This window comes from Chiloscyllium plagiosum, chromosome 12 (genome assembly GCF_004010195.1).
Source record: "Chiloscyllium plagiosum isolate BGI_BamShark_2017 chromosome 12, ASM401019v2, whole genome shotgun sequence".
In the NCBI taxonomy this organism is placed as follows: domain Eukaryota; kingdom Metazoa; phylum Chordata; class Chondrichthyes; order Orectolobiformes; family Hemiscylliidae; genus Chiloscyllium; species Chiloscyllium plagiosum.
The window spans coordinates 28,719,962-28,736,642 of NC_057721.1; the positions used below are offsets into that span (position 1 = coordinate 28,719,962).

The following is a 16,681-nucleotide window of genomic DNA, read 5'->3' on the forward strand; positions in this document are numbered from 1 at the left end:
TTTACTTGCTGTTCTCAATTTTCTGATTTGGTATAGGAATTTGAAGTCGGCTTCTGTGCAATTGTATTTTGACTGACTTCCTCCCTCCCACCCCACCCTTGCCAACTTCTTGGCCCAGGCTGTAGTCATCATTGTCACCAGCACAGCACCAGAATTATGCGCCTAGCATTTACTCTCATCCCATGGTGAAAACAGCCAACCAGTGCACAATATGTAAATTATTGTGCTTAGTGAGGTAGTAACAAACCTACTGAATGGTTGTTATAGCGACAGCTGAAGGCCCTGCCTTGGAGCTTATATGAGAGAATAATGTTCACGTTTCCCTGGGGGTGTGAAAACTAAAACTGAAACAGCACGGGAAGAAAGGAACTGACGGACAACAAAGTGATCGGTGAAATTAGATTGTGGAGACAGCAGCTTTTCCTCGGTCATGCCAGTTCTTAAATTTGATGCTGAGTCACTAGAAGGTATCCCAAAATCCTCCTGTTATAAGCTTCCATCAAAGACTATGGAGGAAATAGAACATACCTGCCCTCAGCCTCGTACGGTAAGTCAAATAATAGATATCAGTGATACGTATATATGGCAGTTAAATACCAAGATGGCAAATAGTTTAATCGGGGTAAAGGATCAACAATACTGGATCCTCTGTGTAGGTTTAAAACAGTGCTTCTGTTTGCTGTGCCTTATTGTGTGTTCACTGTGGCCAGTGAATTAGACAGCTCCATTGTTTTCATGCCAATTATTCTGGGAGACAGCATTCACAGCTGCTCCTACATTAATACATAACTGTGAAAGAAAAAAAACATGACCTACAAGGGGATGCTTAGAGGTTTAAAAAATCCAAACGTTTGCAATATAATCAGTGTTTCCCTTAACCACTTCAGTAATTAATGCTCCTTTGAAGCTAACATTATAAATTGCTGTGGCTATTGTATTTTAGGGAAATGCACAACAAATGTACAATAGATCAATATTACCCTGATCTCCAATTTTCATGCAAAATTGAAATGGTGTCATGGATTAAAAATCCTGCCAGCAGATTCAAAATGTTCATAAAAATCAGCTGTAAGCATTCAGTCATTTATGTAAGCTTACATTATTAAGAAGCCAACAAATCAGACACAAAATTAGTCATTTGTAACATAAAGAAGCAGGAATAACAAATGGCAGAATTCTTTTTTTTGTTTGAGCTTTGATGATTAAACAAAATTGTGGGAGTTCACTAAGACAAGAAAAAGTATCTGTTGATTTAGAGTAATAAATTGGAATGGTCAATGTTATAACCTGGTGAGGAGGAATGAAACAATGCACCTCCTTTCAACTTCCTTGGTTAGCGAAAACAAAGGTTTGTACTTTTTTTCAGCAAGTACCTATATTTTACTTCACTGAAAATCTATTTGGCAGTTCAAAAACATAAAGTCACATCTCAGTTTTTTCTTGAATGAAAGAAAACAAAATTTAATTACTTAATGAACCTGAAAATACTAAAATTGTGCACAGATAATAGAGGGAAGGGTGTTTATTATAAAAAGGAGCATCAAGAATATGTACCTTAAAAAGTCTTTAGAGCTTCTGAGGTGTTCTGTTTAACCTGAGGATATGGTTATTTAATTGATTACATTTCTCCTCAGCAGTGGTGAAATTAGGTTGTATCATTCAGTTCTCGGTGAATAGATGTTTCTCCAATTTGTTTTATCTTTTTGTAAGACTTTAAAGACACAGCAAGTAGGAGAGCGAGAGATGGAAAGAGAGAATGTAAATAGAGAGAAAGAGAAAGCAAGACTTTCAGTTCAGCTATTATGAATCCATCTTTCTCCTGTCTGGCTTGCCCATGAGCCAAATTATGAAATGCAGTTCATTTGTGCATTCGGTGTCTGGTTTCATTCCTTTTCAAGCTGGATACTCTATTGGTAACTTCTATTGTATTGGAGTAAAATTCCAGAAAGATGCAAATCACACAGGAGACATTTTTAAGTGATTAGTTCAGTCATGTTGAGGATAGCTTCATTTCAGTTAAGGCTGGATCTTCTTTATTGATGGTTTTATGAGCTGGCTCAATTGGTGCTCAGGTAATCACTGTGACCATCTTAAGTCAATTGTCTTTGTTTTAAGAACCATTTCAGTCTGTGAGAAGTCCACGTTATAAAAACTAGGTAATGGAAGTCAAAACGTGATTGTCTAATTTTATAACCATTACAATTCTGTCACCTGTAACCAAATGATTACAACTCAGAGATGCAAAAATTCAATAAAGCCCCAAAACAGAGGTTAAAATCATGGTGCAGGTTTAACCTGTATCCTATGCACAACGTCAAGTTGCCCAATTATTTAAATGTGCTGTATGCCTGATAAGGATGTGCAAAACTATGAGAAATGCATACAAGTTCAAACTAGTCTGCATTAAAGGAGTCATGCATTGAGGCTTTGGCAGATGCTGGAAATCATGCCACAACTGATAGTGACTTGGAAAAGACAAGAATGGTACAACATGGCAGAATGTGGACTTCAAGATTTTCTGATACTGCAAACTTTGGTGCAGGAAATGGAGAACAGGAGGGATGTCTTCTACCTCAGGGCCTCAGAAGGTTTTTCAGACCAACTTCTCAAAAGGAATGTGGTCAGTTAGCTGTGGAGACCAATGGCTAGGAGTTCATCCCTCAGTATCTGGATGCAATATCTCAAAACATTTAATACCTCAAGTATATTCAAGACCAGCAAATCTTCAAATGCCACATCCCATCCACTGCACAACTGGCCTGGCACACTGCTTGATGCACAATACCCCGACTAACATCACAGACGTATCAATAAACTCTAATAATCATAATTATACCTGACATTCATGTGTCTCATCACACTGAGACTTTTACAAGCCTTGCATGGACATCTCACATTTGATACAATTCACACATGCCAATCACATCACCCAAATTCCTGGAGCTACACTCATTGTCACAAGTCCCTTTCACTTGCAGGACAGTAAAGCACATCCAGAGTCAACTGGGTCTAACTGGCAACAGACAGGCACAGTTGCGTGTCCCTGTCCCTGCGGAAAAAACGGTGGTCAAAATCAATGTAACAGCCATGAATGAGACCTTGGGCAGTGGTAAAACAAAAGCCACAGAAGATGACTGTGTTGTCATGTCCCACTTCCATTCAGTTTACAATCTCCTCTGGTTCACAAGGAGTAAATTGTGTGAGCATATACAATGTGGTTTCTCACCACTCTCTTCACCGCAACCCTACCCTTATACCTTTCTCCTTTCAGGTTTTCAAGAACTGCAACCTGACCAGGCAGTGGTAAAACAACAGGAAGAATGTCATGATGAAGATCCTCCATCACTTGCTCTCATTTCCTTGGACCATCTTAGATTTTGAAACTGTGTGCATTTTAGTGGATAGCTTAGCAGCTGGACTGTGTGTGGTGAGAGTAGTCTGCAGCTGGGCCAGGAGCTAAGGTAGCATTAGTTACACCTCACTGCAAGTTGGGGTCACGATGAGATCGACTGAAGAAGACTCAGATGAGAATGTAAATTGGGTGGCCAACAGAAGAGGACCGTTAGAAATGTACACCGAAATGCTTCATGCATTTGCAGACGTGCCAGAAAGCATATTGTCACTATCAAGAAACTCGGAGAAGTCTGGCACTCATTCATTTAGCAACTTACAGATCCATGATGGTTGATGTCTCAGCAACCTTTGCAGCACAAACAGAAGCCAGATAATGTCTGGATGCTGTATTGGAAGTACAGACTGGCAAAGTACAAGGTTAGTAGGAAACACAGATGGCTGGCACCATGGTTATGGATTCTTTTGTGCAAAGGAGCTTGTCCCAGCACTCCAACAATTTGTTCTCAACCAGATTTCTAGAATTGCTGAAGCATTGATCCAGGAGAGTGGCAGTGATTCCATGGTGCATGAAATGGTTCTCTCTCAGGATTCATCCTCCTACTCTGTCGATCTACCAGTGCTCTTGCTATTATCATTCAATGAGCCAGCTCACACTAATGTTTTCCATACCAAGGTAGAGGAGTCCAAAACTAGGATTGCAACATCTCATCCACTGAAAGTGAGCAGGCTTCTCTGAAATGTAGGGCAGCCAAGTGGGGTAGTACTGTAAAGGATCACCAGTGCAGGGAAAAACATCCACAAGGTATGCACAAAGCGACTGTGGAAGGGTGATGACTTGTTCAATTTCTGAATTTAGTTTGGAATATATATTTCTGGACACATCAGATCCCAGACTGAAACCTGTCTTTATAGATCATTTGTTTTGGTTTTGATGAAGTGATCTCTCACTGAAATATAAGCATGCAATGCTGCAGGTTTGGATTTAACAATAAAAGATGTTTATTATGAAAAATAGATTAATATAGAAAATATTAAACTATGTACATTTTTAAAAAAATATATTGAATGTGGTCATCATTGAGTGACCAACGTTTATTGCCCACCCCTAATTGCCCAGGCATCATTTAAGAGTCTGGAGACATGTATAGGCCAGACCAGGTAAAGAAAGCTGTTTCTTTCCTTAAAGGGTATTTAAAGATCAATTTTTTTCCAATAATGGTCATCATTAGACTCTTAATTGCAGATACTTATTGAATTCAAATTTCACCGTCACCCATGCATGATTCAAACCTAGGTCCCAAGAATATTACCTGGACCTCTGGGTTAATAGTCTTGTGACAATACCAGGAGGCCATCACCTCCATCTAGCAAATGTTGAAATATTTCAAAATTCATGATAAAAATAAATTCCTATTAATCCCAACAGTATTTCATTTCAGTATTCCAACAGTAAGGTGAATGCCCTTCTTTATCTCATATAGGACTTGACTTATCTGTGGTTTTAATTCCCCATGGGGCGAAACTGATAGCCCAATCTTAATTTGTCATGTAACCGAGACTTTGTCAGCTCCAGAACCAAACGCTTCTGATCTGGAACTTTTAAACGAATCTCCTGCACTAAGGTAATATAGTTTTAACTATTCTAAATTGTATTGTCCCTTTCTCAGCAATTGCTTTACAGATCAAACTTCATCCAAGTATACAACAGAACTACCCAAACTGAAAATAAAAAAGACAGTTTCTTTCTGAGCTATGGGTGTTTCACCTAAGCCCCACAAAAATTCCAGAATCCTCTATCTGAATTCTTAATGCACAATACTGTTTATGTTGTTCACTTCTAAACATTCACAAGTTCACTTTAGCCTCCAAAATTATATCTTTCAGATTGTTTTTAAAAGAAATCACCATGGCTATAGACATGTTTATAATTAATCATCAAATCCTTTCAGACACACAGTAAATCCATATGTCACTGGTTCACATTCAAAAATTCAAGTTCAAAACAAATAATGTGATATATAAATCACACACCTTACATCTCAATATTATTTGTTTATTTTAGCATTGTGGCCACATAAATACTATGACAGTGAGTAGCAAATGGAAAGTTAAGTGTGGGACTGCTGGTGAATGAGGAATTGGGGTTGTAGTTACTGCTATGGTAATTGATTGAGTTGATTTGGTTGGTACCTCCAGGGAGGATATACTGTTTGCTGCCTTCCTTCTCCTTTCATCTTTCTTTTTCTTTTTTCTCCATCTTCTCCACCTCCTTCCTCCTCAACTGATCAAGGTGGTGAAGCTGTGCAGCATGCAGCATACCACCACAAATCTTGACAGTCGCACAGGTCAGTGCTTTTCCAGGCAGCAGGAGGGTACTATAAACCCCCCAATTGTGGTAGCACCGGCACATGTTGTTCATGTGCACATGGGGCTCTGTACAAATTCATGAGCCACAACGTCACAGATAACTCTTGTCAAGCTATGGCCACCTTCTGGTTTGTTCTCATGGCCCAGCAAAATGTCATAGAATGAAGGCATCATAACTAAATTTTGCTATATTCCTTCTAGGAAGGCGGGCTCTCTGGCAAGGCTAGCATTTGTTAACAATCTATAATTGCCCTTAAACTCAGTGGCTCGCTAGGACATTTCATAGGCCAGTTAAGAGTCAACTACATTGCTGTGGGTCTGGAGTCACACACAAGCCTGACCAGGTAAAGATGGCAGACTTCCTTCACTAAAAAGCATTTGTGAACCAAATGGATTTTCACAACAATATATTACTGAGACTAGCTTTGAATATCAGATTTTTAAAAATTGAGTGGTAAGCAAAAGCCAGAGAACTACAGACCAGTGAGCCTGACATCAGTGTTGGGCAACTTGTTAAAGGGGATCCTGAGGAACAGAATTTACATGTATTTGTAAAGGCAAGGACTGATTAGGGATAGTCAGTATGGCTTTGTGTATGGGAAATTGTGTCTCACTAATGTGATTGAGGTTTTTGAAGAAGTAACAAGGAGGACTGATAAAGATAGAGGGTGCACATGATCTAGATGGACTTCACAAAAGCATTCAACAAGGTTCCTCATGGCAGACTGGTTGGCAAGGTTAGTTCACATGGAATATTTGCAGAACTAGCCATTTGGATACAGAATTGCTCGAAAGTAGAAGACAGAGGGTGGTGGTGGTGGAGGGTTGCGTTTCGAACTGGAGGCCTGTGATCAGCGGTAAGGATGCCATAAGGATTGGTGCTGGGTCCACTGCTTTTCATCATTTATATAAATGATTTGGATGTGAATATAGGAGGTATAGTTAATAAGATTGCAGATGATACCTAATTTAGACGTATAGTGAATGGCGAAGAAGGTTACCTCAGAGTACAACATAACCTTGATCGGATGAGCCAATAGGCTGAGGAGTAGCAGATGGAGTTTAATTTAGATAAATGTGAGGTACTGCATTTTGGAAAGGCAAATCAGGATAGGACTTATACAATTAATGCGAAGATCCTGGGGAGCGTTGCTGAACAATGAGACCTTAGAGTGCAGGTTCATAGCTCCTTGAAAGTGGAGTCACAGGTGGACAGGATAGGGAAGAAGACATTTGGTATGCTTCCCTTTATTGGTCAGTGCATTGTGTACAGGAATTGGGAGGTCAAGTTGAGGCTGTACAGGACATTGGTTAGGCCACTTTGGAATACTGCATACAATTCTGGCCTCCTTGCTATAGGAAGGATGTTGTGAATCTTGAGAGAGTTCAGAAAAGATGTACAAGGGTGTTGCCAGGGTTGGAGGATTTGAGCTATCCGAAGAGGCTGAATATGCTGAGGCTGTTTTCCCTGGAGCATCGGAGGCAGAGGGATGACCTTATAGAGGTTTATAAAATCATGAGGGGCATAGATAGGGTGAATAGCCAAGGATTTTTTCCTGGGGTGGAGGACCCCAAAATTGGAGGGCATAGGTTTAAGGTGAGAGGGGAAAGATTTAAAAGGGACCGAAGGGACAACTTTTTTTTACACAGAGGGTAGTGCATGTGTAAAATGAGCTGCCAGAGGAAGTGGTGGAAGCTGGTACAATTACAACATTTTAAAAGACATTTGGATGGGTATTTGAATAGGGAAGGTTTAGAGGGATATGAGCCAAATGCTGGCAGATGGGACTCGATTGATTTGGGATATCTGGTCAGCATGGATGAGTTTCTGTGCTGTACAGCTGTATGACTCTATGACTCTAAGTGAATTTAAATTTCACTGAACACCAAACTGAGATTTGAACTTGAGTCCCCCAAGCATTAACTCTTTATATTATTGAAAAAATAAATTGCGAAGAACTGTGGATACTGGAAATCTGAGACAAAAACAGAAATAGCTGGTGAAACTATAGCAGGTCTGGCAGCACAGTCGAGAGAAAGCAGAATCTCTGTTCAGTGATATTGTTACTACACCAGCATCTTCCCTGAGTGCTATAAGGCCACTGGGTAATCACTTGCACGATAAATTATTCTTAATCAACTTATGCAGGCATGCTATAACACACATGGGGGCAAATGAGACTTGAACTTGAACTTCACCCTTCTGGTCCAGAGTTGGGAACAATGCCACCATAAGGCAAGAATCCCTTGCCCTTGCTGATATACAAACCAGCTAGAATCCTTTGAGTTTTGGTACATGTCAGAGTTACCATGTGATATTCCCAAAATGACATGAAGACAGTCAATGTCACACAGCACCATTGGTGAAGCCAGCAACCATTGTGAAGCTATGTGCTCACTGCTACTGTTACTCTCTGGGAAGAAAAGAAATATACTCCGCTCTCTTAGAATACAGAACCTCAATGGTTTTACCTAGTGAAATGAATGGCAAATTGTGAGACATTGTAAATATCTAGAAGGAGACAAACACTTAAACATTCATTACCATGGTTGCTTTCACAGCCACTGGCAATGTCATCCTCACTCAGCTCTGACATTGCAGTTAGGACTGTAGAAATGGACATATTTCTGTAAGGACATCCTTAGTAGAGTAGCAACATGTGACAGACTGGTTACATCTGAGGTTCAAGAAAGTATCTGGATGGGTATATGATTAGGAAGGGTTGAGAGGGATTTGGGCCAAATGTAGGCAAATTGAACTAGATTAATTTAAGGACACCTGGTCAGCATGGATGAGTTGGACTGAAGGGTCTGTTTATGTGCTGTCTGACTCAATGACTAAGGAGAATTGTTTCTTGAAAGGTCTGACAATAGGCCATCAACCTGAAACATTGGGCCAGGATTTATCAGCCCGCTAGGAACTGGCTGGAAGATCCATAAAATGGTGAGGGAAGTTGGATGGCAGAATGTCTGTCATCTTCCATCTATGTTACCCTCCCTCCCCGAAGCCAATTGAACCAATTAATTCCTATTAAGACCCTTTCCATCTGCCATTGGCATTGCTACAATGGTGAATGGGCCTTGTATATGGGAATGCCGCCATGTAGCCTTGCAGTGAATCGTAGTGGGGCCACCTATTTGCTGAACTGAGGGAGCCGCACCCACTCATGCCAGTGGTTCTTACAGCACAGTGGCTCAGTGGTTAGTACTGCTGCCTCGCAGCGGCAGGACTTGGGTATGATTCCAGCCTCAGGCAACTGTCTGCGTGGATTAGATTAGATTTAGATTAGATTCCCTACAGTGTGGAAACAGGCCCTTCAACCCAACAAGTCCACACCGACCCTCCAAAGAGCAACTCTGACTAATGCACTGAACACTTTGGGCAATTTAACATGGCCAATTCACCTAACCTGCACGTCTTTGGATTGTGGGAGGAAACCGGAGGAAACCCACGCAGACACGGGAGAATGTGCAAACTCCACACAGACAGTTGCCTGGGGGAGAATTGAACTCGGTTCTCTGGCGCTGTGAGGCAGCAGTGCTAACCACTGAGCCACCGTGCCGTCCCATTCTCCCTGTATCTGCGTGGGTTTCCTCTAGGTGCTCTGGTTTCCTCCCACAGTCCAAAGATGTGCGGGTCAGATGAATTGGCCAGGCTAAATTGCCCATAGTAATAGTGCATTAGTAGGGAGAAGGTAAGTGGTTCTGGGTGGGTTACTCTTCAGAGGGTCGGTGTGGACTTGTTGGGCCGAAGGGCCTGTTTCCACACTGCATGGAATCTAATCTAGCAATATTACTCTGTGCCTTCACCAATGCATCCCTGTCTTGCTGGAACCTTCATGACTAGCTCACCCTGATTCCTGCCAAATTCCACTTACAGTACTCGGTTGGGAGGGCAGCTTCCTTCCATGATGTGGCCCTCTTCTAGCTGCTGTTCCAGCAATGGCCACAATCTCTCCTGGCACTACTGGGATTGTTGACCTGCTGGCCCACCAAATCGTCATCAGCTCTGGGGATGTTTGGGGGGGGGGAGGTGGGGGACAACCCTGATTAAGAAAGGCTACCCCAATGGCAAGTAATGTGTTGCCTGACCCCTGTAAATTGCAGTGCTGCATCCCACAGAGCACTGAAGAAAGGTACACCCTCCTCCCCACTCCTCCTCCTCACTTTCTGGTTTGTCACGAAGAAAGGAACAAAATTTCAATCGTCAACATGTTTCTCTACACAGATGTTGCCAGACCAGCCGAGTATTTTCCGTTTTAATTTCAGGATTCCTGCATCTGCAGTATTTTACTTTTGTATTGAACATCATACAGCCCCATTCCTCTTCCATTTCTCCATTCCTCTCCTTCCTCCCCATAGCAGCTTGCTCTTTCAGTGTTGTCTCTGCTCATTTCCCTGTTATGGTCTCATCCACGTAGGTACAAACTGTGAGCAAATAGTTTGTATTGAATCATCAAAATCATGACAAATTCATTCACACAACTACTTTAAACAACTCTGGAAACTGGTGACCACTTCTCCAAATATTGCAAGTGTTTAGATATCAGATTCGATTCCCTACAGTGTGGAAACACCCAATAAGTCCACACCAACCCTCCAAAGAGTAACCCACCCAGAGCCATTCCCCTCTGACTAATGCACCTAACACTATGGGCAATTTAGAATGGCCAATTAACCTGACCTGCACATCTTTGGACTGTAGGAGGAAACCCATGCAGACACTGGGAGAACGTGCAAACTCCCCACAGTCGCCCAAGGCTGGAATCGAACCTGGGTTCCTGACACTGTGAGGCAGCAGTGCTAACCACTGAGCCACTGTGCCACTTGTTAACAAATCTGAAAGAAGCTGAAGATCCCTTTAACTAGTACAGTGGGATGCTCTTTCCTGCTGCTAAGGTTATGGAAAGGTGTTCACCGGAGCTTTGAGCTGTAAAATGGTCGTGTAGGCATCAAACCAACATTACAAAATCCCAGCATGGATGCTAACACCCTCATCCAAAAGGTGTCCAATATTGCTGGCTCAATTTGAAGGTCAAACAGCACTCCCTGCTGAAAGACCAGGAGCTGAATTTCACAGATAGAATTTTTACTTGAGGACGATTCTCAGTCTTATTTTACTTGTTGTACTATATTGGGAATTAAATAAGATTTTATAAAAAGTGATTGCAACAGGTGTCAGACTATCTCAAATTAACCATACCCCTGAAAACCGTCGGTGGCCACACCAGCAGAAATTACCCTTGTACACCTAAAGGTATGTGTCAGCCTTGGCAGCAGACTAGAGTGTAAATATATTCCTGTAGACAGGATAAGCGAAAGACTTGGTATGGAAGAACATTGTTTATGTTTCATTCTCCTACAGTAAACAATGTATACGTATAAAGGTGGATTATTTTCTGTACATATTAAACGAGTGTGGGACTGAGCCAGGACAGCGTATCAGACAGCATTCTGTTCAGCTAGTCTTCTAAGACTGAGGTTGTTGAAAGAAACCCAAAGTTAACTTGCATATCTAAGTCCTCCTTTTAAGAGAATGACTGCAACAGTAATTAGGAAGCAAGAAGCTGCAGTTTCCTACTCCTGCAGAGAGGAGTTTGGATGGGTGGGGTAACCAATGAAAATTCACTTAACTTGTTCCAGTACATGTTCCCATTATCATACACCTTGGCATCCCATGATGACAGCTATCTGCCTGATAGCAATGGCCAGACTTCCCTTGCAAAATTTTGCTTTACCCTCTTGAGGGCATTGACTTAAACTGGATTAAGACATCTCAGATACTTTATATGCTGTGAATTAATTTACTGAGAATGTTTACATAGGCAAAAGAAGAAGCAATTTAGGAAGATCCTAAGAGATTCCTTTCCCCAGTGTTATTGATGGAAGGTTTCTAGCAAGAATCAACAAGTATTTGTGAGGAGCTTGGCTGATTGCACTGAAGCACTTGAACAGCCTTCATTCTCGCAATTGAACATCACCTCGGGACTAACATTACTTGGAGAATAAAATAAAATTCTTCTGATTAAAGGATGACGGTTTATTCATAGATTTATTAAGAAACACATGTCTCATGTTGGAGGAGTGTTTGTACTCTCATGTGACTGCTCCTCTGAAGCACACAGCACACTTAAACAATCCATAATGGACTAGTTGGACTGCTGTATTGTTACTAAGATTAAATTTGGTGTTGATGTCCACCCAGACATGATTTATAACACCATGTTTCTTCCTGCCTTCATACTCTATATCTCCTGGATATTTCAAACCAGGACAATTCAATGCCTAATTCTAACATCATCTAGCACCCTCTCTGATAAGGCAATGTACAGTCATAACATGAATTTTAAGATGAAAATGCAGAAAGGCATGAAACAGTTGATTCAAAGGGGAAGCATAAATTGCAGAATAATGACATGGAAATGTAGTCTGGGTAAACTGAATGGAAACACTACCTACTATAAAAGAGAAGCAATAGAAGGATATATTCAAATAGACCAGGGGTACTCTAATGGTTCACGGAGAAACAGACAGATATTTCTGAAAATCAATTCAATTCACATTACAAAGCTAAAATTAGTGATAAATGAGGGGCCTGAGAAATACATTGGGTCATATACAGAGGAAAAAAGAATGTTAAAAGAATGTTAAGAGAAGGATCCAAGATGGCAGCGATCTAGGAGGATTGCATTACAGAGCTCTGCACCACAGCACAAGCAGGACAAACTTCTAACCCGCCCAACCTGGACCATTGCCATATCCTGAGACTCTGGAAAGGTCGTGAAGTCCCAGGAAACTGTGAAAAATCAACTTACCTGTGTTTTTGCCGTTCAGAGATACCGAAGAAGGGAGGAGGAGCATCTGAGGCCAGGTCCGCGGCCCAGCCTGCAGGATCCTTGGACTCAAATACTACCAGGCCCTGGTGAATGAGCTTGCGAAGTCTCGCAAGATGTTGGGTAAGCAGATTGAGGAGAAGCTGGTCCCGATCTCTATCATGCTGCAGAAGCATGAACAACAGCTGGGAGACCTGGAGAAGACTGATGAGGTTGAATACAGAGTCACAGTGGTGGAAGCTGATACCAGTTCCTCCAAGAATAGGATCCAAGCTCTGGAGATGCAGGTCCATAATTTGCATGAACAAGTGGATGATCAGGAGAAAAAATACTTGGAATGTCGGTCTGCCAGAAGGTAAGGAAGGTGAGTGATCAGTGGAAGTTATTGTGGACTGGTTGCCGAAATTCTTTAACTGGGAGACTGCAATGAGAGGCTTGAAGATCGAGAGGGCACACTGGGTCATAGTGTGGCGATCGGGTCTGGGTCAACACCCTTGTCCTCTCTTGGTGCAGTTTCATCATTATAGAGATAAGGAGAGAATTGTGGAAGCTTCCAGAATCCAGGGCAAGGATCTGAAGGCCCTAATTTATGAGGGCTCTAAAATCATGTTCTTCCAGGACTTCTTAGCAGGAAAGAAAATCCTATGACGGTGTCAAGAGAAGACTGAGGGAGCTTGGGATCCAGTATTCCCTGAGGTATCCAGTGGTACTTCGAGTCACTGGATCTGTACATCTCTTTGACAAGTTGGAGAAGGCAAGAGACTTTGTGGACGAATTAACTTATTCTGAACAGTATAATATATATAAGTAGTAGTGTTGTTTGGCTATGTCTTTGTTTAGTTTTCTTTAAAAAACAGAGGAAGTCCAGTTGGGGCTTTCTTTTCCTTTTTTTTATCAGCAATAATCTGGTTTAAACTATGTTTGGTGGCGATTGAGATGTGTACTTTTAATTTCTAAGTTAAGTTATACCAAAGGATGGGTGGGGTATTTACCGCTTTGTTCTTTAAAAAAACTTCTTTGTTCACATTGCTGTTTCATGGTATATTTTCTTTCTTTGCTGCTTTTGTTTACTGTGCGGCTCTAGCTCAGAAGAGGGAAAATGGTTGGGATGGCTAGATGCCTACATACAGGCACTTTATACCCAGTTCAGGTATTTAAATGCCCTGGCTGCAGTTTTGGCAGTGGGATGGGAAATTGGGTTTTGGGATGGGTAGTTGCCCCCTTTGGGCAGGGGGTGAGTTCCCCTATTTAGCAACGTTTGCGCTTTATATGTTGGTTTGTTTTTGGTTTTTGTTGTATATAATCTTTGATATCTTTGTCGGTTTGTTAAATGTAGTGGTTTTAGTTTATGTAGTTTTTATGTTCGATGGATCTTGGGACACTAAAACTTGGGGATATGTAATTTGAGTGCCTCCTCTGTGGAATTTAAAATGTTACTACAGAAGGTTATGGCTAATGACTTGATTTAATGGTGTACCTGGAATATCAAGGAGAGTCATTCACGAATTAAAACGAAGAAGGTACTTTTGAGTCTTAGAAAGGAGAAGGTGGACATTGTTTTGTTACAGGAAACACACTTGGATGATAGGGAGCATTTGCAACTATGACAGAATGGCTTTGATCAGATTTACTCTTCATCTTTTAACACCAGAAGTAAGGGAATGGCTATATTGGTTAGGAGGAATCTCCCATTTAAATTACTAAAGTGTGTTAAAGGTTGGTAATTCTCAAAGCCCTGATAAACAGGGAAGAACTTGGTGTTTTAAATGTTTTATTGCTCTCTGGCCCATCCCTTCAAGTTTTTGGTAGATGCGTTCTCTAAATCTATCAGTCTCTAGTCCTGTCTTATCAGTATGGGGGAGATTTTAACTATGTTATGGATCCCACGGTAGACAGGGTTGCCCAAAGGCCCCCCAATATCCTCTGTACAAACTAAACAATTAGTGGATCTGTATATGGCATTAGGGTTGATAGATGTCTGGAGGCGTCTCGGCCCTGCAGGCAGGGATTTTACATTTTTTTTTCTAACCACACAGATGTCATACCAGGATTGATTTTTTTTTATTTCTGACCCCCATGGCAACCCTGGATTTGGTGGCATCTTGTACAATTGGTAATATTACCATCTCTGATCATGCTCCAGTGTACTTTTTAGTCAAGATTAAGGATGTTACAGTGGGTTCAAGGCATTGGTGAATGGATCCCTTTATCCTCAAGGATAATAAGTTTGTGGAGTACTTCTCTAGGGAATTTAGAGTGTTCCTAGACATTAATTCAGGCTCGGCTAGTAACCCGTCTGTCCTTTGGGAAACTGCCAAAGCCTATGCCAGAAGGTTAGTTATTTCCTATTCTTCCAGTAGGAAACGGCAGAAGGGTTAGCAGCAACATCTCCTTGAAGTACGGTTGAAGGCAGCAAAGAAGGCTTAGTTTGACAGGCCCTCATTGGTCAAGCTACAGAGGATTATGGTACTGCAGTCTACATTGAATTCCATGCTCTCGCAGACAGCAAAAAAGGAGCTTACTTTTGCAAAGCAAAGGTTATATGAGCATGATGACAGGCCAGGCAAATACTTAGCATATTTTGACAGGAAAAGGAGTGCCCCTCAAGCCATTATGGCAATTAGGGAAGGGTCTGGAACCTAACGTGATTCCAAAAAGATTAATGTGGCATTCCAGAGATTTTACTCCAAGTTATACTAGTCTGAGGGTTGTGGGGAGGGCCGGGCCAAGATGGAGTTTTTTTTTAAGGACCTGGAGTTCCTGGGCATGATCCCCTGAACAAGAGTCTTTTCTCAATGTCGCCTTATCAAAGCAAAAGGTGCAGGAGGCTATGAAGCAGCTTCAGAGAGGAAAGGCACCCAGTCCTGATGGACTTCCCAAATTTTATAAGGAATTTATAAGCATATTGTCAGGCCTCATGCTTAACATGTTCAATGACTCATACAGTCATGATTGTCTCCAACAATCTCTGAGAGACGCCAATGTTTAGCTTATTCCCGGAGGACTGTGCTTCGTACAGGACCGTTTCACTCTTAGGATTTTAAAGTCCACATTTAAGAGTCTTGTGTTAAGGCTGGAGACTGTGTGTTTCCTTCTATTGTTAAAGAGGACCAGACGGGCTTCATAAAGGGCCGCAGATCCTCCAATTATGTTAGGAGGCTGCTTAATGTAATTCAAGCATGTCAGCAACAGTCAATACAGGGATTGGTTGTTTCTCTAGATGCAGAGAAGGCATTTGACTGAGCTGAGTGGCTATACCTTTTCTATACTCTGGAGCAGTTTGGCTTGGGCGAAGTCTTTATTAGATGGGTAAAGGTTCTCTCCAATGACCCTCTCACTGCAGTCATTACCAATGGGGTATGATCAAGCAATTTTAACATTTTCCCTTTCACCATTGGTGATTGAACGATTGGCAGAGGCCATTCATAGGGATCCCAATATATCAACTTCAGGAGTGGGGTCAAAATTACATAAGATTTTGTTGTACGCAGACAATGTCCTAATTTTTTTGTCAAATCAAACAGTTTTGGTGCCTCACCTGATACAATACATCAGTGCGCTTCGTGTCTTTTCGGGATACAAGATTATTCTTGCAAAATCAGAGGCCATGCCTATGGGTGGTCTTATGAAGATGCTAGGTCTTGAGGGTGAATCTTGATTTCAATTTAAGTGGACATGGTGGGGGGTTTGTGCATCTGGGTATATTCATTATTCCAGTTCTGGATCAGCTATTCAAAACTAATTTTGTTCAATTATTTGACAAAATCAAACAAGACCTTCAAAGATGGGAAGGTGCTTCCGGTATCATGGTTAGGTCGGATAGCATTTATTAAGATGAATATGCTCCCCCCGTTTGTTATACCCTATACGTCTGCTCCCCCAATTTTCAATAAGCAAACATTCAGGAGACTGGTTCAGCTCTTTTATTTGTCGTCATAAGTGGCCCCTTATTGAATTAGCTAAACTGCAATTGCCTCACAGACTTGGGGGGAATGGATCTCCTGGACATTAAAAACTACCAATTAAGCTCGCTTTTATCCTATGTGAGTGATTGAGCTTGTCGGGGCCCTCTTTAAATATGATTAGATATCGAAACCTCCCAGGGAAGGTGCTCCCTTCTCTGCTTG

General features: G+C 41.6%; 1 protein-coding gene across 2 annotated transcripts in view; it reads left to right on the top strand.

Moving 5' to 3' along the window:
• Positions 1-160: 160 nt before the first annotated feature.
• Positions 161-16,681, top strand: part of LOC122555086 (choline-phosphate cytidylyltransferase B) — a 66,467-nt gene continuing 49,946 nt past the window's right edge. The window contains exons 1-2 of one of the 2 annotated variants that reach the window (XM_043700758.1): positions 463-547; positions 3,272-3,771. In XM_043700758.1, the coding sequence (XP_043556693.1) occupies positions 3,688-3,771 (84 nt within the window). In that variant the 5' untranslated portion in view covers positions 463-547; positions 3,272-3,687. Of the gene's footprint in view, positions 548-3,271; positions 3,772-16,681 lie in introns of both variants that reach the window. The other variant, XM_043700757.1, reaches the window with a different exon arrangement.